This window comes from Cygnus atratus, chromosome 5 (genome assembly GCF_013377495.2).
Source record: "Cygnus atratus isolate AKBS03 ecotype Queensland, Australia chromosome 5, CAtr_DNAZoo_HiC_assembly, whole genome shotgun sequence".
Lineage (NCBI taxonomy): Eukaryota > Metazoa > Chordata > Aves > Anseriformes > Anatidae > Cygnus > Cygnus atratus.
Window position 1 is genome coordinate 11,570,833 of NC_066366.1, and position 27,731 is coordinate 11,598,563.

Sequence of the window (27,731 nt, forward strand, 5' to 3'; positions counted from 1 at the left end):
GGCAGGAGGCTGGGAGGAACGCCTCTGTAACTGGGGGCAGCCACAGGTGCTCCCCACTGCATCCCAGGGCACTGCCCCAGCTGCCCTCCCCCTTGCGACCCAGCTTCCCTTGCAGGGCAGCTCGAGCTGTGCTGTACCAGCCAAAAAAACAACAAGCACAAAGCCACATCCCACTGCTGCCCAGCCACAGGGCAGGAAGAGCTGCTCTGAGCCGCAGCAAAATGTTCCTGATGGCATTACAGCTTCCATAAACACGGGGTTGAGGCAGAAACTCCTGTCCTAGAAGGGCAGCTCTGCCAAATCACACTCCTTTCTGTGCTTATCTTCGCACCACACGCAAGGACAAAGCAAACTAACAGAGGAGCTCGGTGTTACCTACGAAGGGATAAGGAACGATGCTAACATGTTTTTGCAGCCGAGCTTGCTGCAAGCGTGTTTTTTTGTTTAAGGGATGCTCTCGGCACTAGATAAAAGAGCAATTTCGAAGTTATATTACTTCTGAACTTGTGAAAAGCAAACAAAAACAAACCCGGGCTAGAGCACGGAGGAGGGAAAGGCACAGCAGCAACAGGAAGCCCTGTGCTCTAGGGACACGGGAGTCCAGCTCCTCCCCTCTGTTGCCGTTTTTCGGTAGATCTACAAACAGGAGGAAACGTCCCACCAGCCCTGGGGGCATCCTTCCGAGCAAATATCAGTGGTAAGACAGCTGAGCAAGACGCAGCCCAGGAGGTCAGCCTCTAGGGAACAAAATAAATAGGTTATTTGCAAATAAATCTAAAAGACAGAAAAAGGGGCAGCCTGGTAGGAAAGAGACGCACCCACACTTTAAAAACTTTATTTATATAAAAAAATCATTTTGTTTGAAAAGCGTTATAAGAGTGTGCACAGGAATCAGACAAGGAACAGCAGGGTGCTCCTGCCCCCCCCTCCTTCCCCCCCCCGGAGCCAGCTCCCCTGCCCACGGGGAGAGGAGGGAAGGGGGAAGCTGGGCTGCGTACTTGGGTGGGGTTTTTTTGGTTCATCTGAAATTACAAAATTAAAAGGAATTAGTGTTTTACGTAGTCAAAGGAAAAGAGAAGTTAGACCCCCGAACAGAACCGAATCAACGTGAGGGGCGGCTGGAGCCAGAGGGGGCTCAGCCCCGGGGCTGGGAGGTGTTTTGGGGCCAGGGGGGAGGCACACCGGGGCCTCCCCCCTTCCATGGGGGCACTTGGGGTGAGCTGCAGCCCGGCGAGGGCTCCGTGTCCAGTTCATAGCCGTGCGAGGAGGCTTCCAGTTGCACAGGGAGTCTCAGCCTCCCCACTTCACCCCCACCATAAACAAAAAAAGAAGAGAAAGTCACAGCACGGAGCGTGCTCCCCACCACCGGTCAGCAGAGAGGACAAGGCTGCGTGCCCCCAGGACAGCCCGTCCTCCAGGGGACAGGGCACGGAGGAGAGCCCTGCTCCCCCTGGGACTCCCAAAAACTGGGCTTCCAGCATCGCCGCGGACAGCTGAGGCTCCCAGCAGGAGCTCAAGCCCACCGGTAGCCCAGGAAACACCCCCTCGCCCCAGCCAAGCCGGGCAGTACAATTCAAAGAGCTATTTCACAGTGGCAAAAGAAAGGCACATGTCAAGAGGAGGCTGAGGGGCACTGCCGCAGGTGCCTGGGGTGCAGAGGCTCCTGGCTCTCCCCGCTGCTCGTCCTCTGGCAGCCGGGCTGGCCGGCCCGGCACACAGCACTCCGCTACTTCAGCCAGTTCCCTAAGAAACCTCGCCCCAAAAAGCCCTGCCGCATCTCCTCCTTCCTTCCTTCCCCCCGGAGGATCGCCCTCGGGCAGGGGAAGCCCGTCCCGCTCCCTCCACACCAGCCTTCTTCACACCTAAGGGTCCCTCCTGGCACAGGGGGCCCATCCAGACCCCTCCACGACTCAGACAGATCCTTCTTCCCACACCCCCAAAGTCTCCTATCTAGAACAAAGCGAGAAAAAAAGTTATTGCTGTTTCTTCTTCGCCTCACACCCCCGTGACTCCAGCCTCCTTCGGACTCCAGTCCCACCACCAGCGGGGAGGGAAGCTCCAGTTGTCCGCACAGCCCAAGCTGCGGAGCGATCCCCCCCAAAATATATCCTATAGGCAACAGAAGGAGGTCGCGAGGCCTCTGTCCCCGTCCCTGCAGTCGACTCCAAACAGAGGGAAGGTGTGGGAGGAGAAGGCAGCTCCTGGTCAAGGCAGAAGGCTGGAGTCTTTGCAGCATCGGCGCCGGTCGATCCCGACGGTCAGGCGGGAGGGTTTGGGGTTCGCTCTCCGGAGGAAGGTGGCGGCGAAGGACAGGGAGGAAGAGTTATCGGTAAAGTCATCCCAGAAGAGGGAGGTACAGCTGCCGAGAGGAGGCAGAGTGGCCTGGGCTGCCCCTCGCGGGACCGGGCCCAGTCATTTGGCTGGCTAGTTGGCACAAACAGTCCAGCAAAAAAAAAAAAAAAGGTAAAAAAAATCAGTCCAATCCACCACGAAGTTATATATTTATATATATATAATATATTATCAACCCAAAGTGAACGGAGGCAGGGATGGCAGCTAGATCTTCTGCTGTGGAGAGAGAGAGGGAGAGACGTTAGCACACCCAGGGCAGGGGTAAGCGGCAGAGAGGTGTCCGTGACCCCGGCGGATCGAGCAGCAGCAATCAGAGCAGGATTTGGCTGGGCAAAGCACCCCTACGAGCACAGCAGGATCTGCCACCACTTCAGATTGGGCAGGGCACCGCGGGACATACCGACACGGGGCAAGGCACAGGGGCATCCTCCTCCGCCTCCTCTGCCTCGGGCTGCGGCTCCTGCCCCTCGTCCTGCTGCAGACACACGGGGTTAGTGGGGGGAAGCGGGCAGGGTTAGTCACGGGGGCCCACATCTCCCTCCTCGCGGCGTGCCGTCCCCTGCACCCCTGCCCAAGTGGCTCTTTGCCCCTCGACAAGAGCTGCTCACCATCAGCGGCGCCGCCTTCACTGGCTCCGTGTCCCCGAGGTCGCCGGGTCGGTCCAGCGTCCTGCTGTGCTCCATCTCGTTCAGCGTGGAGTAGTTGTCTGCAGCGAGACAGGGCAGGGTCAGGGAGCGGCCTCCTCCCCGCAGGAGGAGAGGTCTTCCCAGCACACCAGGGCAGCAAGACGCCCTGCTTCCGGCCCCTTTCCTACCTGGTCCCATGTTGCTCATCTGGATCTCCTCCCGGGAGGATTTCTTGTCTAGAAGCAGAGGAAGACAGCAGATCAGGCACGGCCCCTGCAGCCACCGCCCGCCGCGGCGGGAGCAGCCCAAACCGAGCTGTGGCCTCGGCACTGTTGGTCAGGGATGCTCGAGGGCCTACACGAACCCCAAGCGTCATTTCTAGCCCCAACAACTCAAAGCTCGAACTGACGGCCTTGTGTGAGCTCCCAAGGAACCCGGGGTGAAGAGCGGGAGGGGAGCACAGCCCGGCTGGGTACTGACAAGGTGTCTGGCGACAGGGACAGGTGCCAGAAGCGTCCCTACCTGTTTTTTGGTTTCTGTCAATGAGAGGCAGGGTGCTGTCATCAAATGAGTTGCCCCCTTGGGTCCGAGAGGCGCTGTTCAGGTTCACCTGGAGCACCAGACAGTGACTGCTCGTACTTCCCCAGCACACACCACCCCCCTCCAGCCCCTACACCACCAGCCCTAACGGTGCTGCCCTCCCACAGCCCTCGAGCAAGGGGCCTGAAGCAACCAGAGGGTGCTCCACAGCCCTTGGGCACACCCACAGCACCCGAGGGTGGAGGTGGCCTGCCTGGGCTGGGCCAGGGCAGCACCCGGCCCCAACGAGAGGGACAGCTGAAGCTTTTGGGAAAGAAACTGAATGCCAGAGGTGGTGCAGACTTCTCTACTGATAGATTTTAACACTCTGGGCTTAACAGTTTGCAGAGTTTCTCCCACACACACCCCAAAGAAATAATAGGGGAGACTTTCAAGGGTCTCCATTCCCACCAGCAGGGCAGGAGCTGCAACCAAGTCTTGCAGAGCTCCAGGAGCCCCTTCTCCCTGCTACAGGACCCTACCCGTTGCTCTAACCATAACAGGGCACTCCCCCATCAAACCCCATACCTGGAAATCTGACTTCTTCCAACCCTCCTTCTCCAGGGGCTTCCGCAGCTCTTTGTATCCCCAAACCGTCTGCAAGACGAGGGCAGCCGCTCGGACCTCCCTCTCTGAGCGGTTCCTAGGAAGAGGCAGAGATGTTGGCAGAGGAAGAGATGTTTGAACATCTCTTGGTTTGAGCACCCACGGCCTCGAGGCCCCTGGAGGAGCCCCTCTCTGCCCCCACGCCACCCTTCAAGCAGGGCATACCCGGTTTTGTTGATCAGCACCAACTTCTCGATCCCCTGCGTTTCCCGCAGCTTCTTGGCGGCCTCGAGGTTCTCCGCGATGACTTCGTTGATGGTGTTGAGGATGGACACCACTGTGTCCTCCGAGAGGTTTTTGGCTGGGGTCTGCTGGCCTCCAGGCAGGTTCTTCACTAGGCTGGGGATCGCATGTTTACCTGCGAAGGGGAAATAACTGGGCGTAAGTAAGCAAGGAAGACAACGAGGTGTCAGGAATGAATTTTGATGCACAGGTTGCTCCAGAAGAGGAACCCCAGCCCAACACAGGGCAGCCACCGTGCCCACGCACACCCTCAGCCACCCAACCCAGAGGAAGCTCCTGCCCGAGCCAGGCGGATCTGGGGGCAGGCTGGGGCTCCCCGGCAGCCCTCACCTATCAGCTCTTTGTTCCGCGAGTCCACAGCCAGGTTGCGCAGGGCTCCGGACGCCGCCTTCACCACGCGCTCGCTGTCGTTGGTCAGGAGGTCAGCGATGGCAGAGAGCCCCTTCTCCTGGCGGAGCGCCGAGCGGATGTACCGGCCGTACTGCGGGGCGAGCACAGCACCACGGCGTGAGGCTGGGCAGGCACAGCCTCATCCTGCTCCCGCGGCAGGGGACGCCACTGGGAGCTTTGCTTGTTGCTCCCCGGTGCCAGACTGAGCCCCCCCAGCCACACCAGGGGGACGTGCCCCCCACATCCCCCCCCCCCCCCAGCTCCGTGAGGCGCTCACCGTCCAGCTGCCAGCACACAGGTTCTGAATTGCTCCCGCCGAAGCCTCTAGAATGGCTGGAGTCTTGCTTTCCTTCAGCAGGGAGATGTATATCCGCACCACCTCCGGCTGGAACAGGAGCTCGTAGCCTGCCGGGGACACGCGGGGAGCAAGGGCTCACTGAAGGGCTCTGCCAGCAGCTGAGACCGAGCAGGCTCCGTGTTCAGAGGGGTGCTGCTGGGACACCAGGCCTGGAGCTTTTACGCACGCTCTGTGCTCCTTGCTGCTGGGATTCGTGGTGCACAGCAGGGCAGGCTGTCCCCCAGCACGGGAAACCACAGCCCAGAGCAGGGAGGCCTCAATTTCAGCACAGCAACAAGCAAGGGGCAGCCAAGAACACATGGAATAAGCCTGGGTTCAGCTCGCCCTCACGGCCTGCAGGCACCCCAGCAGGTAGGCAGGCATCAGGTCTCCAAGCATCAACTCTTTTTCATGAAGACATACTCTGAGAAGTGGCTTCTAAAGCAGTGTTTGGCTTTCTTCTCGCCTCACCTCTGATGTAAACTCACTACACAGCAGCCAGGCAGCAATGGGGCTGCTATTTACGCTTAGGAAGCCAGATTTTCCATCTTGCTGTGGAGTTTCCCATCCATCCTGTCTCCAGCTGTGGGGAGGGATGATGCCAGCCCCAGAACACAGGTGGCTGCTCAGCTTTCCGGCAGATGCCTGCCAGTTCTTCCCCCAGCCTAGATCAGCCTAAGGAGTGACCACCGCTTATTGGAGCTGCTCACAAGGTCAGGTCTACCCTAAGTTTCCTTGTGATTCTTCTGGCCTGAAGCTTCGCCCTCCCTGGAGACACCAGGATACCCCCAGGAAGCCCACGGGTTTGGGGCAAAGGAGCTGAACTCAAGCCCTAGGCCAACAGCCCAGAGAACGGATGGGATCTGCAGCCCTCGAGGTCAGGCACCTGCCTTGGAACAACCCATCCCCACGTTCACACTCCTCGAGGCAGGATATTTTGGCTTTAAGTCCTGCCTGCCCTTCATGCCCAGGAGAAGAACAAGCAGGAGAATCTGCGAAGTCTGGGAGCACAGTCAAGGGGACCTTTCCCAGGGCTGTGTCACCACACTGTCCCTCACTTAGTTCCTCGGGCAACGGCTCCCTCCACAGCCCAAGAATCCAGCCCTGACCTCCACCAAGACCAAGAGGCCTCCTCACGGCTGCCTAGGGCAGAGCTAGCACACGTGGGCATCCACACACACACTCTGCCCGTCTGAGAGCCTCACTTCAGCGGGAAATCGACGCTGCTCCTTTCCAGACTGCTCGGGAGAAGCAGCTCTACGCACTCAAGCCCTGTGCGAACACACCAGGCAACATACCTTTGGCTGGAGTTGTTCTTTTGGGAAAATCCACTGTGTCGGCACCAGGGTCTTCCGGGAGCTTTTTACCTTCAAAGGGCAAGCACAGGGGCATGAGACACCTCTTCCCACCCACGTCAGCCCAACAGCTTTTTGCCTTTCTTTTTTTTTTGGCGAGAACGTGCCCGGAGGCGAGCTGCTGAAGCTACCAGCGTGTACCAGGAAGGGCCACCAAGGGCATCAGGCACAGTGCAGGCAGCGCGTGGCCAGCTGAAGGGGGACAAAGAGCCAGGAAAAGCACCCAATCAAACCAGGGACAAATTAAAACCGAGAGCACACTCACCTCTGGAGAACCACTCGTCTATTGGCGAAGTGGAGAGGAGGACAGGAGAGAGGGGAGGCAGGAGGAGAGGAGTGCCAACAGCGTCATGGGGCAGATCGTTTGGCAAGAAAGCGAAGGGGAGGGACGACACAGGAGAGAAGGGAAGGCGTGGAGTTAGCAGACGTCCATCCACCACCGTCCCACCACCACAGAAACCCGCCAGGGCGCCGTTAGCTTGGGTCAAACGCTTTGGGCGAGCCGAGCAGCAGCTCCCAAAGCCAGGGGAGGAAGGAGCCACCGCGTCTCCAGAGAAAGCCGCGCTTTAGCCTTCACACGAGAGATGCCAGAGGAGGAGCGCAGAGATCCCAGACCACCCTCGAGCCCCACTGGGGCTGAAACAAATCCGTCACGCCACCTCCCAACGAACCTTTGCCCTTCTTGGCACCGAAGCAGCTTGCGGCGTGGGGCCCGGTGTTGTTGGTGGGGACCAGAGGTGTCTCCTGGTAGCGCTCGGCGTGCGGGATCTCACGGTGGACTTGGTAGGACAAGTTCCTCAGCAGGCACACGCAGTTCTCCACCAGCTAGAGGGAAAGACGGAAAGCTTTACTCAGAGCAGCATGTGCCCAGCACACGATTACCGGCACAGCTGATGACCCAGAGCTGGCTAAACTGGGGCCAGAGGGACGTGCAGCTCCATTTCAGGAGCGCACCCCTGCCCAAGGGGGGCATGGCCAGTCCTTGCTGAAAGAAGTTCACACCCTGCCGGGCCAAAAAGCTCTCTGCCACAAGCAAATAAGTCCAAGGCAAGGCTCAACAAAAACTCAAGCCAACGCCGGCTCAAGGCAGATTAGGGAGCCCTGAACCAGGGGATATCAGCATGGGAGGAGTGAGACACCACAGCCCCGTTGGAGGCTGAGTATTCCCAACCCCAGCTGCAGGCTGAGAGCCAGGCACCTGGTCACACAGCCAGCAGGGCACACCCCGCACAGGCTCTCTTCTCAAGCAGAGATCACAGGAAGGTGATCCTGTTGTGTTTTTTTTTTTCCAGCTTGTCCCATCTAATTCCTTCCCCAAATCCCTTCCTTGGGAGGAACACACCCAGCTGCAGCCACCACGAACGGCAGAGCGCTACGGACACCGGCCCCGCTCCGCTGATCCTGGCAGCACCCCACCGTGGTACCTTGCTGTCCGAGTCCTTCTGGCCGATCTCAGATTGGATGATGTATATCAAGGCGTCCACCAGGCCGTCGCATTCCCGCAGCTTCCGCCGGGCTTCGCTCCGCTCGGAGCTCACGTTCCTGGCGGGCAGGAGAGACCCGTCACGGGAGAGGGCAGGCAAGGAGCAGCACACACCCAGCACAGCTCAAGACCCCCCCGGCTTCCCTCCACCGAGAGGAACTCCCCCCAAATTAAGGGCTGCATCACCAGTAGCTGTCCCAGGAGAGCAGCTCCGCTGCAGAGAGCACGGCTGCTCCCATTTAGCTTTGTGCGACTGCTACTTCCCAGCTGGGGAGGAGCGTTACAGCAGCCCAGCCCGCACCAGCTCTCTTCCAGGAGCCTGCAGCCCCCGTCCCGTACCTGAGGCAGCCGGCAGTGTTGGTGAGCACCGACTCCCACTCGATGTGGCGGGGTTTCGAGTCCTCGTTGGGCTCTCGCTCCCAGCCCGAGCGGGGAATGACCACCTCGTCGGTCAGGGCGTGCAGCGCGTTATCCACGATGGCCATCTTGATGGAGTCGTGTGAGGACAGGTTCCACAGCGTCCCTGCAGGGGCCCGCGCGGAAGGGGCGGTCAGACCACGGGGGCTTTAAAAGCCTTCCTTGTGCCTCCCTCACCCTACAAATCATCCCCTCCCCGCGGCCGTTACCTGTGATGACCTCCGTGAGGTCCATGTCGTGAGCCTTTCGCAAGAGGCGCACGAGGGCCGGCACCCCGTCGCAGTTCTTGATGGCGATCTTGTTGTCCTGGTCCTTGCCGAAGGAGATGTTCTTGAGCGCCCCGCAGGCGCCGTAGTGCACCTCCTTCTTGGGGTGGTCGAGCAGCCCCACCAGCACCGGGATGCCCTTCAGCTTGCGCACTTCTGTCTTCACCTTGTCGTTGCGGTAGCAGAGGTGCTGCAGGTAGGCGGCGGCGTTGGACTTGACGGCGTCCAGGCGAAAGCTCAGCATGGCGATCACCTCCGGCAGCTCCGGCTGGCGCCAGCTGCCCGGGGCCGGGGCCCCTTTCCGCAGGCTGTCCAGGCTGGCCAAGCTGCCCCGCTCGTGCTGAGCCAGCGGGGCCCAGTAGTACCGGTCAGGAGCCACTTCGTCCACCAGCATGTCCTCGTAGCTCCTAGGAGAGGGAGACAACAGGCATCAGCACGAACCCGAGGCGCTGGGGGCTGCCGTGGCCTCCCCGGCCCCGCAGGAGACGGGGGAGCACACGCAGGATGCAGTCGGCCTTGGAGCTGGAGGGGTCCGACAAGGGAAGGGAGCCGGGCTGCAGAAGGGCACTGCGGCACCCTCCTGGTCCCCTGCAGCTGTACGAGGCCCCTCGAGGAGGGAGGAAAGAGGCCACCCCCCAGGACTGCTCGGGAGGTTTGTGAGCAGCCCCAGGAGCAACTGCAGTCACTTCCCACCCACCAGACTCAGTTCCTGGGCCAGACACCAGATCCCCATCTGCGTAACCTCTACAGCAGCAAGACCCAGTCCTGAGGTGGGGGCAGCTCGCACGGCACCACGGATAACTAACGCGGGCCTGTGGCCACTAGAGGGCAAGTTGATCCCACACCAGGCCCGCGGGGAGGGCAAACCACACCGAAGCTCCCAGGCCTCCAGAGCAGCCCTGCGCAGAGCCTGCTGCGAGCCAGGCTGCGGCACCAGCGGGCACGGGGAGCACCCGGCCCGGTCCCGTGCCACCCGCATCCCTGCCGTGCCATCATCTGACCTGCCCCACAGCACTCGTGGGCAAACGCATGCCTCCCGACCGAACCAGTGCCCTTGTTTCAAAGGGCAAAACCTCACCGGAGCTGGGCTCGGACTGCTTGGCCTGCAGACAGCTGGCAAGTGGCACAGGGGCTGTGCTGCGGCCCCGAGGGGGTTCGGCACACCCCAGAGCCACCAGCACTGGGAGCGGCAGGTAGAAGCCGCAGGGACACGCAGCCAACCCCCCGCGCGTTGAGGGGGCACTGAACACCCTCCTCCACACCCCAAAGCACACCCCGCACAAAATCCTCCATTCTCACCCTATTTTTAGTCTCTGGCAAGCCAGCCTCGGCCACCTTGTGAACACAGTCCTTCCCCCACCCAGGAATTCAGCCATTTCCAACAGACGGGGATGGGAGGAGACTTGGGGCTTTAACAGAGGGGCCTGACCACTGCTGGCACACCGGTTGTGCCACGGCGATGGGGGTCCCCCAAGCTCACATCTGCCCAGCCACCCCCAGAGCTCCCCAATCCCATAGAGGAAGCTCCAGGACCACCGAGCAGGCAGGGAAAGCCACAACCAAGAATGGTGACAAGTTCTGCTCCCTACGAGACCACTTCCCCTGCAGCCTCTGCTATGGGGCTTGCCAAAACCACACGCCGGGAGCTGCTCGGGGTAGCAGCCGCCTGCACAGTCACGTCCTCTTCAGGTGCTGCCACGCAGCAGCCACCCGGCCGGGCTACCAGGAGGGGCTCAGCAGTCTGCAGGGGCTCGCCGTGGCTGCAGGGCACCACACTCAGCACATCACACCAGCCACCGACGCCATGCCCGCAGCTAAAGGGAGGCGTGGGGAGCTGGGGTCGGCCTCTTCTCGCAGATAAGCGGTGATAGGACCAGAGGGAATGGCCTCACGTTGTGCCAGAGTAGAAATTAGGGGACATTTCTTCTCAGAAAGAGCGGTCAGGCATTGGGACGGGTTGCCCAGGGAGGTGGTGGAGTCACCGTCCCCGGGGGTGTTCAAGGAGAGGTTGGACGTGGTGCTTGGGGACATGGGTCAGTGGGTGACATGGGTGGTAGGGGGTGGTTGGGTGATCTTGGAGGTTTTTTCAAACCTTACTGATTCTATGAAATACGGCAGGGGCAAACCAGCTGCCAACACCACAAATGAGCCACCCCAACACTCGTCAGCACAGCCCGCAGCCGGCCCCGCTCCATGCCAAGCCTCCCGCACCCCAAAAGGGAGCTCCTGCCCGGCAGCCAGGGGCATTCACTACCTCCCCCAAACGATACGGGGCAGCAAGGCGAGGGGGAGCGGCGCTGCTGAGCCCCCTTTTCCCCCCTCCCCTGCTGGCGGGGGGCTCCAAGCCAGGCCGGAGGGGACGCGGGCACCCCCCAGGCAGCGCACGCCGCGCCTGCCTGGCGAGCTGCCTCCCTGAAGGAAGCCATCAACAGCCCGGCCCCGGCTCAAGACAAACACCTGGGAGGCAGGGGGTGGGATGCTGAGCCCGCCCCTTCCCGTTGCTGCGAGCCAGGCGAGGGAAACTGAGAAGGCAGGGGGCAAGCCAAGCTCAACAGTCGCTGGATTCCAGGGATTGCTGCCATCGTTACCGGCTCGCGCCGGGAGGGAAGAGCCTGCAACGGGCTGCGCCCATCCCCTCGCTCTGTGCGAGGGCGGGAGGTGGCCTGGAGGGGCCCGAAGGGTCCTTGTCCCGCCCCCCCCCATGGCCCGAGCCCAGCTGCACCCAGCTCCCCAACTCCTTCCCTCCAGGATTTCGGGGGCGGAGGGCGAAGAGGCAGCCCCAGAACTACCAGCGCTGTCTTTCTTTCCACGGGCGGCTCGAGTCGGCGGGGGCAGCGCGGTGCCAGCTCTCCTGCAGCCAGCGCAGGCTCGGCAGCACGGGGCGGGCTGGGGAGACAAAGCCCGGAGCACAACCGCCCCGACTGGTTCCACGCAGCAGCAGCAGCAGCAGCAGCGCTCATGCTGGCACAAGCCAGAGGACAAAGCTGCTCCTTGAGTCACCGCGGCAGCCGAGGGCTGCTGGGGATTTACGGGACACGCCTCGAGAGACGACGGATCTCTGTCAGGGGCTGGCAAACGCCTCCTCTCCCTCCCTCCCTCCCTCCCTCCCTCCCCGGCTTCTCCTGCACGTCCTGGGAGGCTGCGACCAGCCTCTCCTGCCCACCTGCGGCACCCAGACGTACGCACGTCCTCCAGTCCTGCCTGGTACATGCCACGAGCCCGTGGCAGCCGCGGCACCGGGCAGGGAGCACCACAGGATGCCTCCAGCAGGCCCAAAGCCCACCGGGCCCCTGCTCTGCTCAGCGGTCAGGCTGGAAGTGCTGCCGATCCCCCCCAGCAAAACAAAACGAGGGCGAGAGGAGCTGCGACTGCCGAACAGGTCGAGCAGCCTCTCCCACCCTGTGGGAGCGCTCCCCAGGGCGCCGCAGCGCCTCCATCGCCCCGGCACCGCTCCTGCGGGGCTGGCTCGGCGCGAACGCTGCTGCTGCTGCTTCCAGGACGGGGATTGTGCCCCAGAACTGGTACCAGGTGTGATAAATGAAATGGGGCGTGGGATGAATGCCCGATCCCACCGCCCAGCTGCCTCTGGAGCTGCCGCCGCCGTGCCGGCAGAACGGGTAGCATGGAGGAAAGGGCCCGGAGCTACGTCCAGCCACCCCGCGGAACTCCTCGCTGCAGGACGACCAGCTCAATTAGCCCTGAGTTTTAACCACCAATTAAGCACGCAATTAGAAGCGGATGCAAGTTCTCCTGCACGAGCTGTGCTCCTGACTCAGCACATCGTGTGGTCCCCGCGCGCCTCCTTCGAGTGCAAAGGGAAGGAAAAGGGACCCCGCGGAGACCCCCGCCCTAACACCCGCTGCCACGCACGCAGTGCCCCGATACCTGAGCCGACGCCGGGGATCGGACGGGGTCCCTGCCCTCCTGGCCGTGCCGTAGTCCGACATAAGCCCGTAGTCCACATCGTCGAAGCCCACGCTGCGCTGGTCGTCCTCCAGGCCGTAGGGCTCGGGGTGGAAGTGGTTGAGGTCCATGTTGCTGCCCCCGACGCGCACCTGGGGCTGGGGGCCGTAGATGTCCTGCCGGCTGGGGGCCCGGTAGGTGTCCATGGAGGGGCGGTAGCGCTCGTCGATGCGGGTGACGCGGGACAGGCTGCCGTAGCTGTGGTCGCTGCCCGGGTAGCCGCCGTCGTCGTAGGGGCGGCCGTAGCCGTCGGGGTAGTGGTAGTTACGAGGCAGCGTGGCCGTGCCCGGCTGGCTCAGGTAGGTGCCGGGGCCGCCGTTGCCGTTCTTGCGGAAGTTCCTGTCCATCGTCTGGACGTAGTTGGTGCCGACAGGGGAGGTTTCCAAGGGCAAGCCGTCGGGCCCCAGCGGGACCTGCTGCACCGTCCGCGTGGTCACCGTCTTCACCACTTTCTTCACCTAGAGGGACGGGCAGAGGGCACGTGAGGGAGCGCTGTCCCACGCCACTATCCCACATCCCCAGAATCCTCCTCCAGCACCTCGCTCCGGGCAGATTTCACAAGCCGTGGGACGGCAGTCACCCCAGCAGGACACCAACCCACCCAGGCACGCCCCAGACTCGTACCGTGGTCTCCGTGCGCCGGGTCGTCCCGTCATCCGATGTCTCCACTGACACCACGGACATGGCTCCTTCGGGGTCTTCCTCCATGGTGTACGTCTCCTCTACGATCTGGCCCGGGTCCTGCATTCTGGGGATTGTGCTGTACAAGAGGTGGCTGTGGTCCTGGGGGAACAGGGGCACGGGGTCAGACCCCAACACCAGGCGCAAGCCCTTCCCTGGGAGACCTGACCCATCGGGGAACTCTGAAATCCCCTTGCATGGGAGGGTGCACCAACAAAAACACACCCCAGACCCATTCAGGCCAGGGCGGCTGCCTTAAAACCAAGAAGTGTTCCCTGTCCCAGCTACGCGTGGGACACCGCCGGCCCTGCCCCAGCACCCCCTGTGCCCCCGCGCAGCGGGGAGGCTGCCTGCAAACAGAGGTCTCCCCTTACCTGTGGTCCGTTGAGCTTCAGATCTGGGAATTTCTGCCTTTCCAGGTCAGCATCGCCCAAGAAACGGCCGTTCTGAAAGGCACATCGTGACGGCAGGCCGGTTACTCAGCTGCTGCCCCCTCCCCTGCCAGGATCCCAAATATCCTCTCTCTTTCCTCCGACGCCCTGAGCCGGCCGCCTCCTGCTCCCGACCCCGCAGCACACCCCACACGTCGCTGCCAGGAGAGGAGCACGGCAAGCCACTGGGACCACCCCAAAACCAGACCGTGTGCCTGAGAGCATCGTCCAGACACTTCTTGACCTCCAGCAGCTCGGTGCCGCGACCACTGCCCTCGAGAGCCCGGTGCAGTGCCCAACACCCTTTCCGGAGAGCCTTTGCTCCCGGCAGCACCGCCTTTCACTGCCGGAAAGTGAAGCGCCTCCCGCACGACACCGTGCACAGCCCTCTGAGAACACCCCGAAACAGAGCCCGGGAGAGGAAGAAGAGGACAGAGCTCTCCAGCCGAGGCAGATTAACACACATTTCAAGCCCCGCGGAGAAGAGGCCTCCCCCAGCCCTGGTTTAGCTCCTCCAGGCACAAAAACCAAGACCCCAGGCACTCGCCCACGGCCACGCAAGGAGGCAGACACGCAGCCCTCCAACCACCACCTTCCGAGGAGCCAAGTGGGGAAGATGCCCGGGTACTGACGGCAGCCAGCCTTCAACGCTCACAAAGAGAGACCAAAACCTGAGCCGACCTGGTGTGAGACCCCCCAGGCCACCTCCACGTCCCCAAAAAGACACCGTTTGCCCAGGTCTGTCTGTTTGCACATCCCCAATCACTCGTTCCCAGCCACGCGCAGCGCCAGCAGCGTCACGAACCAGGCCAGCCCAAACCAACCTCACGCCCCACGGAGGGAGCCGGGCCCGGGGCCGCCCTCCTGGAGGCAGGCTCGAGGCGGACAGGGGGCTCGGGAGCCTCCGGGGCCGCCTCTGCCGAGGCTTTTTTTTACCTGGTGCCGCCGGGTGAGCGTGCCGTTGGCCAAGCCCGGGCCGGCGTCCTGCGGGGAGACCCGGACTCGTTCCAGCTGGGCCGAGACATGGCGCCGCTCCTCCTCCAGCGCCCGCGTCAGCTTCTCAAACTGCGCCTCCTGCTCCTTGACGGAGGCAAGGATGCTGGCGGTCGACTCCACTTCCGAGTCGTCCATGGGTGCCGGGCGCCCAGGGTGGGCAGGGAGGGGGCGGAGGGCGCGGGGAGGCGCAGACGGAGTCGGCTCGGTGTCAAGGTGCGGGGAGGAAAAGGGGAGCCGGCAGGGGAGGAGCCCCGCTCCTCACTGCGTGTGATTTGGGGGGGGAAAGGAGGAGAGAAGAGAGGGCAGGAGAGACTGATTTTATTAAGGCAGGTTCTGAGAACAGGGAAACACATAACTTATGTCACTAACGCCCCTTCCCGCCCCGCGGCCCGGTCGGAAGAGGGTCTCAGAGCAGCACGGCCCCAGGCAGCACTCGGCTTGGGGAACCGGCACTTTAGGGTCAGACAGCCCTTCTCCCCGTCACGCCTCACAGGTTCAGGAGGGCCATGGTGTGCTGGGGTTTCTCCTTCCCATGAGGGCTGCAGGAAGCTTTCCCCACCCGCAGCCGCTGGCAGGAGAGCAGGACACGTCCTGGGCCCGGAGCGGAGCAGGGACAGGGCTCTGCAGAGGGAGCAGGGCTCCATCCCCACCCGCTGCCGCCTCCAGGAGCGAGGGACACGGCTGCTTTTACCACACTCCCTCCTCCCCGGGGCAAGCAGAGCGCGGCGGGGAGACAGCCCTGGCTCTACAGCTCCCTCCAACCCAGGAAAGGGAGCACAGGGGGACAGCAACCCCGGAAGGGGACCCTATAAACCCCTGTGACGGCTGCCAAACCCCTGCCACCCTCCAGGTCCTCACCAGGGCTCTCAAACCTGCGGCCAACCTCAGCCCACTGATCTAGGGACAGTCGTGGACCCCTCCGACACCCTCTCCCGAGGGAGAACAGCGAGCATGCAGACCACAATCAACGTGTATTGGCAGAGAGAGGCGAATTTGTTCCATACAGACCTGTCAGAGGAGGAAGCTCGGGTGTGATTGGCAAAGGCACGGGACAGCCAGGTCTAGGCGCAGAGAGTCATGGCAGAGAGAGCCCAGCCACCACAGGGGGGAAGCAGGAGGGAAGAGAGCTGCAGGGACAGCAGGAGAACAGGGTCAAATCACAGGGAACTTCAAACACGAGGCAGGGGAGGGGGCACGGGCTGGGGAAAGGGGCTCCTCTCCTCCTCCCTCCCCTCCGAAGGGGGCCAGCACGGCCGTAGGGTCGGTGCTGGTCCCGCAGCACCCGGCGCCTCCGCCTGCTCCCCGCTGCTGGGGAACGGCCCAGCTGAGTCCCGGCAGGCCCACAGGAGGTTTTCCCAAAGCCACGCAGTCACGGCAGGCGTGTGGGGACTCGTCGAAGCCAGGCAGCCGGCACAGGAACTGCTTTCCCACGGTCTCCGGCGCGGCTTCGGCTCTGCCCACCCTTCCTCGCAGTGAGGCAGCACCCCGGGACCGAGGGGACGGGTATCACTGCCCTCCGCAGCCCCCCAGGACCAAGAGGACGGGTATTGCTGCCCCCCTGCAGCCCCCATCCCACCCAGCTCCTCGTTCCCTGCCAGCCCTGCAGCAGACGCTGGTTCAGGAGCCGAGAGTTGTTTTTCCCCCTCCCTCCTCCTCAACCCTTATCTATTTCCCACACTATGTCAAGCGTATCCAGATGAAACCCTTCCTAAAATGCCTCCCCCGCTCCCCAAAAGCCTGCGTGGGGCAGGCAGCAAGCAGCCACCCTGCCCGGTGCTGCCAGACCCCACGGCACCACCAGGACCGAAACGGGGGGGGATCTTTTTTTTTTTTTTTTTCCCCATGCGCTTCGCAGGCTGCCCGCAGCACATCTCGCCATCTGGCTGCTGCCGCCCTGTAATCTGCCCTCATCGATAAGAAATTCGCTGCTTCCACCCGTGCCCATGCAGTGCCCAGCGAGGAGGAAGCCGTGGCACACGCACGGGTTTCGCCTGGGCTCCGTGCCCCAGCCCACGCAGGCTGGGTGCTCAGCAGCCTGCCCACCACCACCCCTCCTGTCTGGGGAGCCCAACCAGGCTTCAGGAGGCTCCCCGACGCGACTGCTGGCTCTGGCACGCAGCTTTCCACCCCTCCCACCTTGCAACAGGGATGCCCTCAGGGGCTTTTTTGCAACAGACCCGCTGCCCGGACCTTGTATGGCAGCACCAGGCAGCGCTGCCCCTCGCTGCCCCGAGCTCTCACCCGCCCCAGATTCCCAGCAGATCTCCGAGGAAGGTGTGGTGCCACCCCAAACAGTGCCGTCCTAAACTCCACCCCCAGGTCGAGCAATCCACAGGGGCTCCCCCAGCCCCTAGGGCTCCGCGATGCCCGCGTGGGCGCTGAGGTTTGCGGGGCTCAGCCCCTGCTGCGGGGGCCGGCTGCGTCCCCTGGGGGCGCGAGACCCCCAGGCCCCAGCCCCAGAACAGGGCGAGGGTTTCCTTGCCCCATCCCACCTCCACGCGTCCCCTGGGAGCACGGCCCGTAACGGGGCCGCCAACAATGGGATTTGTGGGGCTATTCAGGGCCCCAGATAAGGGGCCAGAGCAGCCGTGAGATGTTTCCTTCCTGTCCCTTCCAGAGGGAGCGGAGCACAACAGCAGGGGGAAGGAACGGCACCGCTCCCTCGCCCACCGGCTCTCCTTTTTTCCCCACAAACGCCCCACCAGCCCCGGCAGAGGGCTGCCTCCATCGAGCCAGGGTTAATCCCCAAACCAAGTGGGAGCAGGAGGGAAGAGGAGATGTGACCCCAGCGGCCAGCAGGCCGCCGGTGGCAGCTCCGAGCCAAGCAAGCTGCATCCCGCGAGGCAGAGGGTGAAATTCCAGGCATCGCTCTGCGCCCGGACCCCCCCCCCCCGTCCTCCTCCCAGCCTCTGAAGATAAAACTACAGAGCGTTTTTCCAAAGCCAGACCGTGACCAGCTCTGAGGACGGCTGCGATGAAGCCTTTTCATCATGAGAGAGGCACTCGCCGACACACCCGTTACTTAAAAACCCAAGCAAGCCAAAAATATTTCAGCTGGCTGGGTTCAGGGCAAAAACAAAAAGCAAAACAAAACAAAGGCAAACCCCACCCCGGGCACAGGGGGCACCACGGCAGCGACCCCAGCGCTGTCACCACGAGGTGGTTCACGTGCAGAGCTTCCCTCCCCAGCTACCCGCAGCAGCCTCCCCGCTTCGGCTGAAGGGCTGGGAATAGCCGGAAAGCACCTGCAGCGCTCCCTTCGGGACGGAGCCCCCGGCTCTCGGCGCCAGGCCGCCGTCCTGTCTCGGGAGAGGAAGGCAGCTCTCCGGGTCCCACCTGCCCGCCACGACGCGCTCAGCACAAACAGAAACCCCGTTAATAATTCAAGCCCGCCACGGCCTGAGCACTCGCGGCGCATTACGCTCGCTCTGCGCTGCTCCGCGTCCCCGCTAATTCACCGCAGGCTCCTGGTCAGGCTCAATTAGCTAAAAAATGAATAATAAATAAATGAACCATCATCTCCAGCATCTGTCCGTAGCCCCGAGAGCAGGGTGCGGGGCTCGGAAACCAACCCCAGAGCTCGCGCCCACCCCAGCGCAGCAGGTTGGCACGGGTTTGGGTACAGGACCCGTGAGGATCCCAATTAGGGGGTGGCCCCATGGGCTGGTGCGGGGCCGGCTGTCCCGGAAAGCAGGCGGCAGGAAGGAAGCAGAAGGGACTTTGGCCAGACTGCCGGCCGGCCCTGCCCGTGCGGGAAGAACCAGCCCGTCGCAGGCGGGTCAGCCACCGCCCCGGGCGCTGCCCGCGCTGGCACGGACCCACCCTGCCCCACAGAGAGCCCGGCCCCAGCCACGGGGAGAGAGCCGGGTGGAAGGGGGGGGGAAACCCCGCAAGGAGCGGCCGCCCGGGGCTCTCCTCGCCGCTCTCCTCCCTCTGTCGCGTGCAACTGGTCCGACCGGCAGCGGGATGCGAGGCCCGGCCCGCCTCGCCCGCCGCCTCTTTACAGGGCCGCGCACCTAAATTAGGAAAGCCTGGATGGGGAGAGCGAGAGAGGAGAGAGGGAGTTACCTGCGGAGATGCAAGCAGAGACACACCAGCAGGCCCTATAAGGGAAAGGGCCGGCAGCCAAGGCAGGATAAGGAGGAGAGAGATAAGAGGCAGGGTGGGGCCCTGCACCGGGCTGCGGGGAGGAAGCAGCCCTGACTCCCCCCAGCCGGGGCAGGAACGCACGATAGGGATCGGGGCCCGAGGACGAGGCTGGGAGACCCTCCGGGGGGCACAAAGGCGGCCCGAGAGCAGCAGCGGGTGCCCTCTGCCAGAGCCGGGGCCGCGGGGGCTGCCCCCGAGGAAGGAGCAAGGAGCGGCAGGGCTGGCCGCAGAGGGGAGGGCTCGTCGTGCTGGTATGCCAGCCATCCGGCCCCGCAGCTGTCCTCGGCACCCGCCGGGGGGGCCACCGCGAGGAGCCGCCGCGGCAGCAGGGACGCGGCCCCCGAGGGGCTCGATGGCCTGTCCCGGCACGGCACGGCACGGCATGGCCTCACACCGGCCGGGAGGCCCGGACCCGAGGCTGGAGGGGCACCAGAGAGCAGACGGGAGGCGAGGACGAGCGGCCCTCGGGGCAGGACCACACGAGGCTCGGGGCAGGGCCCCCGTCCACCCGCAGCCCTCAAGGGACAGCCCCGTGCCCGGCCTCAGCCCCTTTCCCGCCAGCAGCACCCCAAAAGGCCCCGCTGCTGCGTGCCCCCACCCGTCCCCTGGGGACACCAAGCCCGGGCTCTCCCCCGTCCCGGCGCCCCGGGCCCAGCGGTTTGGCTGTCGGGAGCCGGGGGCAGCACAAAGGCGGCTCTCTCCTCCTCTCTGTGGGAATTCGCAGCTGAGCGCTCGGCGGGGACAAAGGGATTTATTTCACAGGCACATCCCCAGCCGGCCTCCCTCCCTCCCCCCGGCCTTCCCGCTTCCTGTCACGGTAGCACCAGACCTCGGGGGCACAGCAAACAAACAAACACCCAGCGCCGGAGTCTGGGAACGGGGCCAGAGCGTTCCTGGGACGGGCCGCGCTCCGGCGGCCAGCGGGCTCCGGCTTCGCCCCAGCGGCTCCTGGCCCCCCGAGGAGCTGGGGGCGAAGCAGCGGGACCGCGGGGCCTCCCCCTGGCTCCCCGTGCCCTGCCCCAGGACCACGGGGCGCCCTCTCGCGCGCCGGTCCCGGTGCCGCGTGCCACGCTCCGGCCGCCCCGCCGGCCCCGGCCTTCCGCGGCTCTCCCCGCGCCCAGCGCCGGGCTGAGCTTTCCCACCCGGCCGCCTCGCGCTCGCTCGCTCTCTCTTTCCCCCCCAGTAAAAGCAAACAGCAGGCTGGCGGCGAGGAGATAAGGGCCGCGCCGCAGGGCCCAGGGAGCAAAGTCCCTCTGGGTGAAATCACGGAGGGACCGAGCGCGAGCGCAGGGGGCAAGGGCACGGCACCCGCCCGGGGGCACAGCTGGGTCCTGGGGGGCTCGTGCCTGCTGCTGGCTGTCCCCGAGGGGAGACGCTGCCCCCAGGGGCCGGCATTCCCCGGGGCACGAAGGGAATCTTCCCCCCGAGCCACAGGCATCCCCGCCCGGGCCACAGAGCGGCACGGCGTCCCAGAACGGGACGATGTGGATCTCGCCCCTCTCCCACGTCCCGGCCCTCGCTGCAGTCACGCTTCCCCCTTCCCAGCGAAGCCGCTTGAGATCATTTCCTCTCCCGACACCTGCAGCCGCGGGTCCCCGAGGGGCTGGCCCTGCCTCCACGCTGCTTATCCGTGCCCGAGGGCTGGCCAGGGCACGGGGGGACCCGGGGGGAATTAACCCGGGGGGAATTAACCGGACAGCGCCGCGCGCTAGGAGGGCACCGCACCTAAAACACCGGCCAGCCCCACCGGGAACACCCGAATCACCACAAAACCAGGTCGGTGGAGGGGGGTGGGAGCACAAAGCCCCCCTGCAGACCCCCCCAGCCCCAGACGGGGTGCCCTGTCCTCCCCGCCCGCCCCAGGGCCGAGCCCCACAGCCCTGGCCGGGCTCAGCAAACAGGCAGGCGCTGAGCTCATGTCTGGCGTGGGAGCGGCGCGCGAGGAATCGCCGAGATTAAGGCGAGCAGCTCGATGCCGGGGGCGGCAGGGTGGCCTCCCCTCGCTGCGGCCAGCCCCGGCTCCCCGGGCAGGTAGGGCTGAGTCACGGCACCCGTCACCCGGGGCTGGGCAGGAGGCGAAAAGCCCGGCGTGACCTCATCTGCTGCCCCTGCTCTCTAATTGCACGCGTGCATCTGCTCTCCGAGAGGATTTCGAGGGCCCTGCCAAGAGGGGTAATGAATGGGTGAAGGAAAACCATCAGGGAAGCGTCAGAGCCAGGGATGGAAGCACGGCGGGGGGACGAGGGCTGCGGCAGGGTGAGGGCAGGTCCCGTGCCGTCCCCTCGCCGCACGTGGGGTGCGGGGACTGGCACGGGCCAGCACTCACGCCAGCAGGAGACAAAACCAGGCAGCAGCCCGTGCCCCGATCACGCTCGGAGGGACCGCGGGGCTTCATCCTACCGCTGGTGCTGCTCCTCGGGCTGCCGGCCCCCAGGTCCCGCCGCCGAGAGGCAGCTCCGCAGGCTGCCGCAGGAGCCGAGGGCAGGAAAGCTGCGTTTCCTGGTCAGACAGAAGTGACGCCACGGCTTCCCCTTTCCTGCGAGCTGCTAAACACCGCGTCCTGCCAAGGGCCGCTCCCCGCCGCCTCCGCCCCGCACGCAGGCACCACCGGGGGCACAGCACCCAGGAGGGGCACGGTGTCCTGGGGTGTCCTGCGCTCGTCCGTGGTGGCAGCACGCCCTGGGGCGAGGAGCATCCTGCGGGGACAGGGTGGCAGGTGCCACAATCCGGCCCCAAAGAGTCTCCCGTGGGGACAGGGCGGTGCCCGGCAGGCCCTGTAGATGGGCTCGGTGTCTGCAGGGCTTGGGAGGTGATATCGGGACCCCCTAACCATCAGTGGGGACACGTGGGGCTACCAGCACTTTGTGGGATTTGGGGTGGGACATCTGGGGACAGCAAGAACCCAGCTCTGCTGGCAGCACCACAAGCGTCCCTCACGGCTGCTTGAGACAGGAGCTGGGCAGAGAACGGAGCCACGCAGATGGAGGAGGACCCAGCAAGCCCGAAGCAGGGGATTTCCCCCAAAAGCACGCCGCGCCGTCCCCCCGCTCACCCCGCGGACCCCGTTGAGCGGCAGGCAGGAGGACGAGGTGCCCCCGGCTCCCCGCAGGCAGCGCGCAGCGAGGCAGGCCCGGCAAGCAGCGACACGCTCCCAAGAATGCAACGCGTTGCTCCACCGGGCAAGGGGCCTGCCAGCAGCACGCAGACGCGACCGGCGACCCACCCTCGCGGGTCAGAAAAACTGGTCTTGGCAGTCCGCCGCGCTCCCCGGTGCTGGGACGGCACTGGGAGCACTGGTGGGGAGGCAGCTGGGGGATCCGGGGGCGCTTCTCAGCAGGACCGTGGTGTTAAAAGAAAAAAAATAAAAAATAAAAAGGGGGGGGGGGAACCTAACGCGTCAGCTGAGGACAGAGAGACGCCTTCCTCCTCCTGGCCACGGTGGGAAGGGGTTCTGCGTATTTAGCTCCTCCAGGCCGCTCTGCTCCCGGGGGGATCCCACCCCTCGGCGCAGGTCCTGCTGCACAGGATGGGGGTAACACAGCCCGTCCCGCTGCCTGTCCCCTGCCTCCGGGAGGGCCGGGCCGCCTCCTCCAGGCTCCTCGGCCGGGCCGGGCAGGGAAGGCGGTGAACTTTGAGCAGCCTTCGTCGCAATCGGGGCCAACGCCCCGGCGGAACGGGAGCAGCCGGGGCTGGGATGCGGCCGGGACGGCAGCTCCTGCCCGCGGGAGGGAGCCCCGCGCCGGCGGGCACCGGGTGAGGGCTGCTCCGTGCCCAGCACCACGCCTGGCACCCTGTGCTCCTTACTCACCCCGGCCACCGCCCCGTCTCACCCCGCCGTGCTGCGGGGTTTTGATATGAAACCAGGATCTGTCTGCACTTCCCCCGGGGGGAAACCGGGGCAGGGAGCTCCCGAGCCCACAGCCAGGGCACAGGAACGGGAAGGAGCTCGTTCACCCCACGGGTCTGTCCCCGCGGACGCGTGGTCCTGCGCTCAGCCCGCGGTGGCGGCAGGCGAGACAACGCGAGCATCTATTTTGGGTGGAAAGGCGGGCAGATTAGCAACAGACACGAGACACGTAGGAGCCAGACGCGCTCATGATCCAACGCTACAGTCATCGGCCTGCTGCTGGGAGCCCCCGGCCTCTGAGGAAACGGTGCTGAGCCCGTCCACGGGAGGACGGCGGCCCCGAAACGGCCTCGGTGGGGGGCACGAGAACCACCAGGGGGTTGTGGCCACCTCGGGGAACTCCGGGACTTTGTTCTGCAGGCCGTAAATCCAGCCCCTTTCCAGCAGCCTCGTGTCGAGGCGCATTCCTGCGCTCCGTGCCAGAGGACTGCTTCCTCCGCTCGCCGAGCCCCGTGTCACACGCCGCCCTCGGTCACCCCGTGGGTTTGGGGTTGTCACCGCGGCCAGGCAGCACCCCGCCGCTTTTAGGGACCCCGACCAGCCCCAGTTCTGCTTCTGGCCATCAGGGATGGCGATGATGGGTGAGGGCAGCAGCAGTACAGGGACCTGGGTCTTGGAGGCTAGGCTGGGAGCGCTGTACGCCCCTCGGGGCCGCCACCCCAGACAGTGAGGGACCATTACGAGGGGGTGTTGAGAAACTCGAGCAGCACCCTAAGGTCACAGGCACCGGTTAGCTATCTGGAGAAGCCAACAGCCACGATCAGAGGCAGTGTGGAGACGGTGACCAGCTGCATGGAGGGGCTGGGCCCTTCACCTCCTCCTCTCAGACCATCCTGAGCGACGGGAGGACCTCGAGGGCCGCTGACCCAGGGACGTGGGCCCAGCCTTGCAGTCAGAAGGAGGCGGCTCACCCCTCTGCAACCCACTGACAGAGGGCTTTCATCCTCCCACCCCTTCCAGGAAGGCTCCGCGCACGGCCCCAGCGCATCACGCAGGACAGTCATTCGCATGCAACAGCGTCCCGGCCAAGTTCAGCCAAGTGGAAGGAGAAGGGCTTTACCAAAGGGGGAGGGGGGTTTTAAGGGCGTTCGGTTTTTTTTTTTTTTAAGTCGTGGGATAACCACCACCAAGAACCTGCCTCAGGAGTGCTAGGAGCAGGACGGAGCAGGCAAGGTGAAGCGGGAAGCCCGCAGAGCCCCCTGCGTGAGCTCCCGCACCTCTCCCGGGGGGCCTGGAGGTCAGGGTCCCACAGCAGAGCCCCGCAGACCCGTCACGCACAGCGGCACACGCCGCAGGAGCGAGACCCACAGCCTCGACATGCCGCCAGTCACTGGCCAGCCACTCACCCCCACGTCCACGGCAGCTTCTTGGGGGAAGAAAGCACAGAAACAGCCGCTGGGAACACAGCTGCAGCCCTGGCTATGGGTTCCCAGCGCACCCAGGTCCCGGAGGTGCTAAGCTTCGCTTCTCTTCTCCATACCAAGTGGAAGACAAGCTTATTCCCAGTTTTCTTATTTCCACACCGAGGCAGGAGGCCAGGCAGCTGCACTCCGGCACCGCCGCCGTGCCCAGACACCCTGCTCTCATCACCCAGCGGCGGGGCAGAGGACAACCCAAAATCTAGGTGCCACGGCCCCGGGACAGCAGCGCCCTGCCACATATCCTCGCGAGGACAGCGCGGGCCTCCCATGGCTCCTCGCTACACCCATCTCCCAGGCTGCACGGCCGAGCTCGGGCACCGAGCCCTTCCCGGAGAGGGAGGCACCTCGGCGAGACCCACCCCTCGCTCGAACAATCACAGGAAGCTTTGTTGTCCGAGCCGCCTCGCTCGAAGCCCAGGGGCATAACGGAGATGCCCCGCGCCCAGGCGGCTCGGAGCTCGAAGCCCTCCCACCAAAACTTCCACACTTTTACCCCGAAGCGAGCCTCCTCTCCGCAGCGCTCCGCCGAGGGACGTCGGGCACCCACGGTGCAGCAGGCGGATGATTTGCGGCACAAAAGGCAGGGGGAGGCCAGGCAGGAGGAGAGGCCGCTGCCCCGCTGCTCAGTGACAGCGCAGCTCTAGGAACTGCGAGCCCAGGGCCACGGGACCCGGTGCCTGGAAGCGCTCCAGTGTCACTTGTTAACCCGTGACCCCAGGGGGGGTGTATATACGCATATATATATGTGTTTTCTCTTTCTTTTTTTTATCGTTATTGCCCAAGACGGGAGCTACGCGGACCTGCCGGGGAGCCGCTGCGCCCCACCCCGCGTACTTGACCCTCCCTAGGCACACAAGTCCCCGTCCCCGCTCGAACAAAGGCGCGGACAAAGTGCCTGCGAGCAGCAGGACGGGGAGGGCTCCCCCGGCCCGGCCACCGCTCCCGGGGGACGGGCACAGCCCGGGGGTCCCCCGCTGCCCCCCAGACCCCCCCCGGCCTCCTCCCCACACAAAGGGCAGGAGGGGGAGGAGGGCGGGGGGGAGGAAGGGCGCGGGGTCCCGCTCGCACCGGGCCGAGCCCGCACGGTCCCGGGGAAGCTGGCACGGGGCGGCCTTTGTTGGGCGGCCCCAAACCGGGGAGGCACCGGGGGGCACGGCGCTGGGCCCCGCGGCACCTCCGGGCCCTGCCCCGGTGGGACCGGGGGCAATAAACCGGGGGGAGAGGGGAATAAACAGGGGGGGGGGCACCGGGGGCTGCCCCCGCCCCGCACCGGAGGCGGCGAACGGGACTTACCGCGGCCGGGCTCCTCGAGGGGAACGGCACGGGAACGGCCCCGGTAACGGGGGGTAGCCCCCGGGGGCCGAGCAGCGGAGCGGAACCGGCGCGGAACCGAATCGGAAGCGGAGTGGAGCCGGAGCGGGCCGGGCCGGGCAGGGCCTCGCCGCCGTGCGCCCGCCGCCGCTCCCGCACCTAAAATGGAAGGTGCTGCGGCGGGGCGGGGGGCGGGGCGCGGCGGGCTCCGCCCCCTGACGTCATGGCGCCGCGCGCCAATGGCGGGGGCTGTTGTAGAGGGGTGAGGGGCTGAGGCCGCGGGGGCGGGGCGAGGGGCGGGGGGCGAGGCGAGGGGTTGGGGGGCGGGGCGCGGGGCACGGCCCCGGGGGGGCGCCGGGGGGGACGGGAGGGCGCTGGGGGGGGGGGGCTACGGGGGGGGTCAGGTGGGAGGGGGGGGACATTTCTGCTCGGAGAGAGCGGTCAGGCGTTGGGACGGGTTGCCCAGGGAGGTGGTGGAGTCACCGTCCCCGGGGGTGTTCAAGGAGAGGTTGGACGTGGTGCTTAGGGACATGGGTCAGTGGGTGACATGGGTGGTAGGGGCTGGTTGGGCCGGGTGATCCTGGAGGGCTTCCCCAGCCTTAATGGTTCCAGGATTCTAAAATTCAAGGGATGAGGTCTTCAAGGGATGAGGGTCTTCAGGAAGTGGAGGTCTTCAAGGGGAGGAGGTCTTCAACGAGCGGGGTCTTCAAGGGTTGGAGGTCCTCAAGGCTTAGAGGTCTTCAGGGGGTGGAGGTCTTCAAGGGTTGGAGGTTTTTGAGGAGTGGGGTCTTTGAGGCGTGGGGTCTTCAAGGGTTGGGGTCTTCAAGGAGTGGGGTCTTCGAGGGTTGGAGCTCATCAAGGAGTGAGGTCTTCAGAGGGTGACAGTTTTTCAGGGGTGAGGTCTTCAAGGGTTGGAGGTCTTCAAGGACTGAGGTCTTCAAGGAGTGGGGTCTTCAAGAGTTGGAGGTCTTCAAGGAGTGGGGTCTTCAACGAGTGGGGTCTGCAGGGACATAGGTCTGCAAGGGTTGGAGGTCTTCAAGGAGTAGGGTCTTCAAGGGTTGGAGGTCGTCCAGGGGCGGAGGTCTTCAAGGGTTGGAGGTTGTCAAGGGGTGAGGTCTTCAGGGGGTAACAGTCTTTGAGGGGCGGAGGTCTTCGAGGGGTGAAGATCTTCAGGGGTGGAGGTGTTCGAGGGGTGCAGTTTTCAGGGGTTCCCTGCTGGGTGCCTGGGGCCGTGCTCCCCCACCTACCGCCCCCATCCTGCCTGAGCCGGGCGTTTCACCGCACCACCCAGGTGTGGCTCCTCACGAGCCGATCCCAAGCGGGCCCCAGGACTGTGGCTGGAGGTGTAGACGTGGGGGGCCGACACCCAAGGACCTGGCCAGGCGGATTTGGGGACTCCCCATGTGGCCAAGGCCGTGTGGACAGCCGAAGGACTGCAAACGTGGGGACGGGCTGGGGCGAGCCTCCTGAAGATAAGACTGGTGCTGGGGGGTCTCAGCGAGGCGCTGGGGCGATCGTGCCTTTCCCGACACGCTGGGAGAGGAGCGCACACAAACACACCCCGGCTGCAGCGATCCTGCCCTGCCCGCCTCCCAAGGCACTAAATCAGGCGGTGTTGCAATCCCCGCTGGGCCAGAGACACCCTGCGAGGGGACCTGGGGAGATGCAGCGAGCCGGGGCGGGGAACGGCAGCGAGATATTTAATTATCACACCTAACGTGGCTGCAGCGGCGTAACCCCCGCAGAGCGGAGCACGTAAGGACAGCTCGCGCGGGAGCCTCCGTGCTGTCCCCGTGCTGGAGAATTCCCCCTTCCCTGCAGAGGGACGCGGGTCCTGCCCCTTCCCCAGCCCGGTGCTCCCACCAGAAAGAAGTCCTGACTGGGGTGAGAGTGTGCTGCCTCACCTCCGGATCGGGGCTGGCGAGATCCAGGCGCTGGAGAGGATCCTGCCCGCTCCCGATTGCCACACTCTTACTAAGATAATGACAAGAGGAAAAGGGTTGACGAATGTTTTGGGTGGGGACAGGTGATTCCAGGGGTAAATATGCATTGCCCGGTTAGGCAAGGAGGAGGTGGGGAGGACGTGATAGCTGCCTGCAAATGTTTGAGGAAGGCAAATCCCCCAGCCGGGGTGGGGTTTGCTAAGGGTGATGCAAAAATAAATAGGATTAAATTAAGGCGAGGGACAAATACAGTCAGATTGTTGTTGCAGCAGCCC

General features: G+C 64.6%; 1 protein-coding gene across 5 annotated transcripts; it reads right to left on the reverse strand.

Annotated features, from left to right (window-relative positions):
- Positions 1-819: 819 nt before the first annotated feature.
- On the reverse strand, positions 820-25,673 carry CTNND1 (catenin delta 1). 5 transcript variants are annotated; one of them, XM_035550205.2, is made up of 20 exons: positions 25,496-25,673; positions 15,734-15,852; positions 14,666-14,986; positions 13,673-13,744; positions 13,242-13,400; positions 12,540-13,075; positions 8,598-9,061; positions 8,311-8,494; positions 7,913-8,030; positions 7,160-7,313; positions 6,754-6,771; positions 6,432-6,500; positions 5,074-5,201; positions 4,737-4,887; positions 4,329-4,521; positions 4,086-4,200; positions 3,501-3,588; positions 3,167-3,214; positions 2,961-3,058; positions 820-2,568 (listed from the first exon to the last, which is right to left on the reverse strand). In XM_035550205.2, exons 3-20 carry the CDS (start codon positions 14,858-14,860, stop codon positions 2,557-2,559), a joined length of 2,802 nt encoding a protein of 933 aa, XP_035406098.1. In that variant the 5' UTR covers positions 14,861-14,986; positions 15,734-15,852; positions 25,496-25,673; the 3' UTR covers positions 820-2,556. The 5 variants fall into 5 exon arrangements, with proteins under 5 accessions (XP_035406098.1, XP_035406101.1, XP_035406105.1 ...); XM_035550207.2 differs by having other exon boundaries at positions 834-2,565; XM_035550208.2 differs by lacking the exon at positions 6,754-6,771.
- Positions 25,674-27,731: the final 2,058 nt, after the last annotated feature.

What these genes read in the sequence shown, in the direction of transcription:
- CTNND1 (XM_035550205.2), bottom strand. Translation starts at nt 14,860, where the DNA reads ATGGACGACTCGGAAGTGGAGTCGACCGCCAGCATCCTTGCCTCCGTC. An exon ending in GATCCCCGGCGTCGGCTCAG is followed by an intron (nt 9,062 to 12,539) that starts GTATCGGGGCAC and finishes TCCCTCTCCTAG; the next exon opens with GAGCTACGAGGACATGCTGG. An exon ending in CCTCACGGAGGTCATCACAG is followed by an intron (nt 8,495 to 8,597) that starts GTAACGGCCGCG and finishes GGGCCCCTGCAG; the next exon opens with GGACGCTGTGGAACCTGTCC.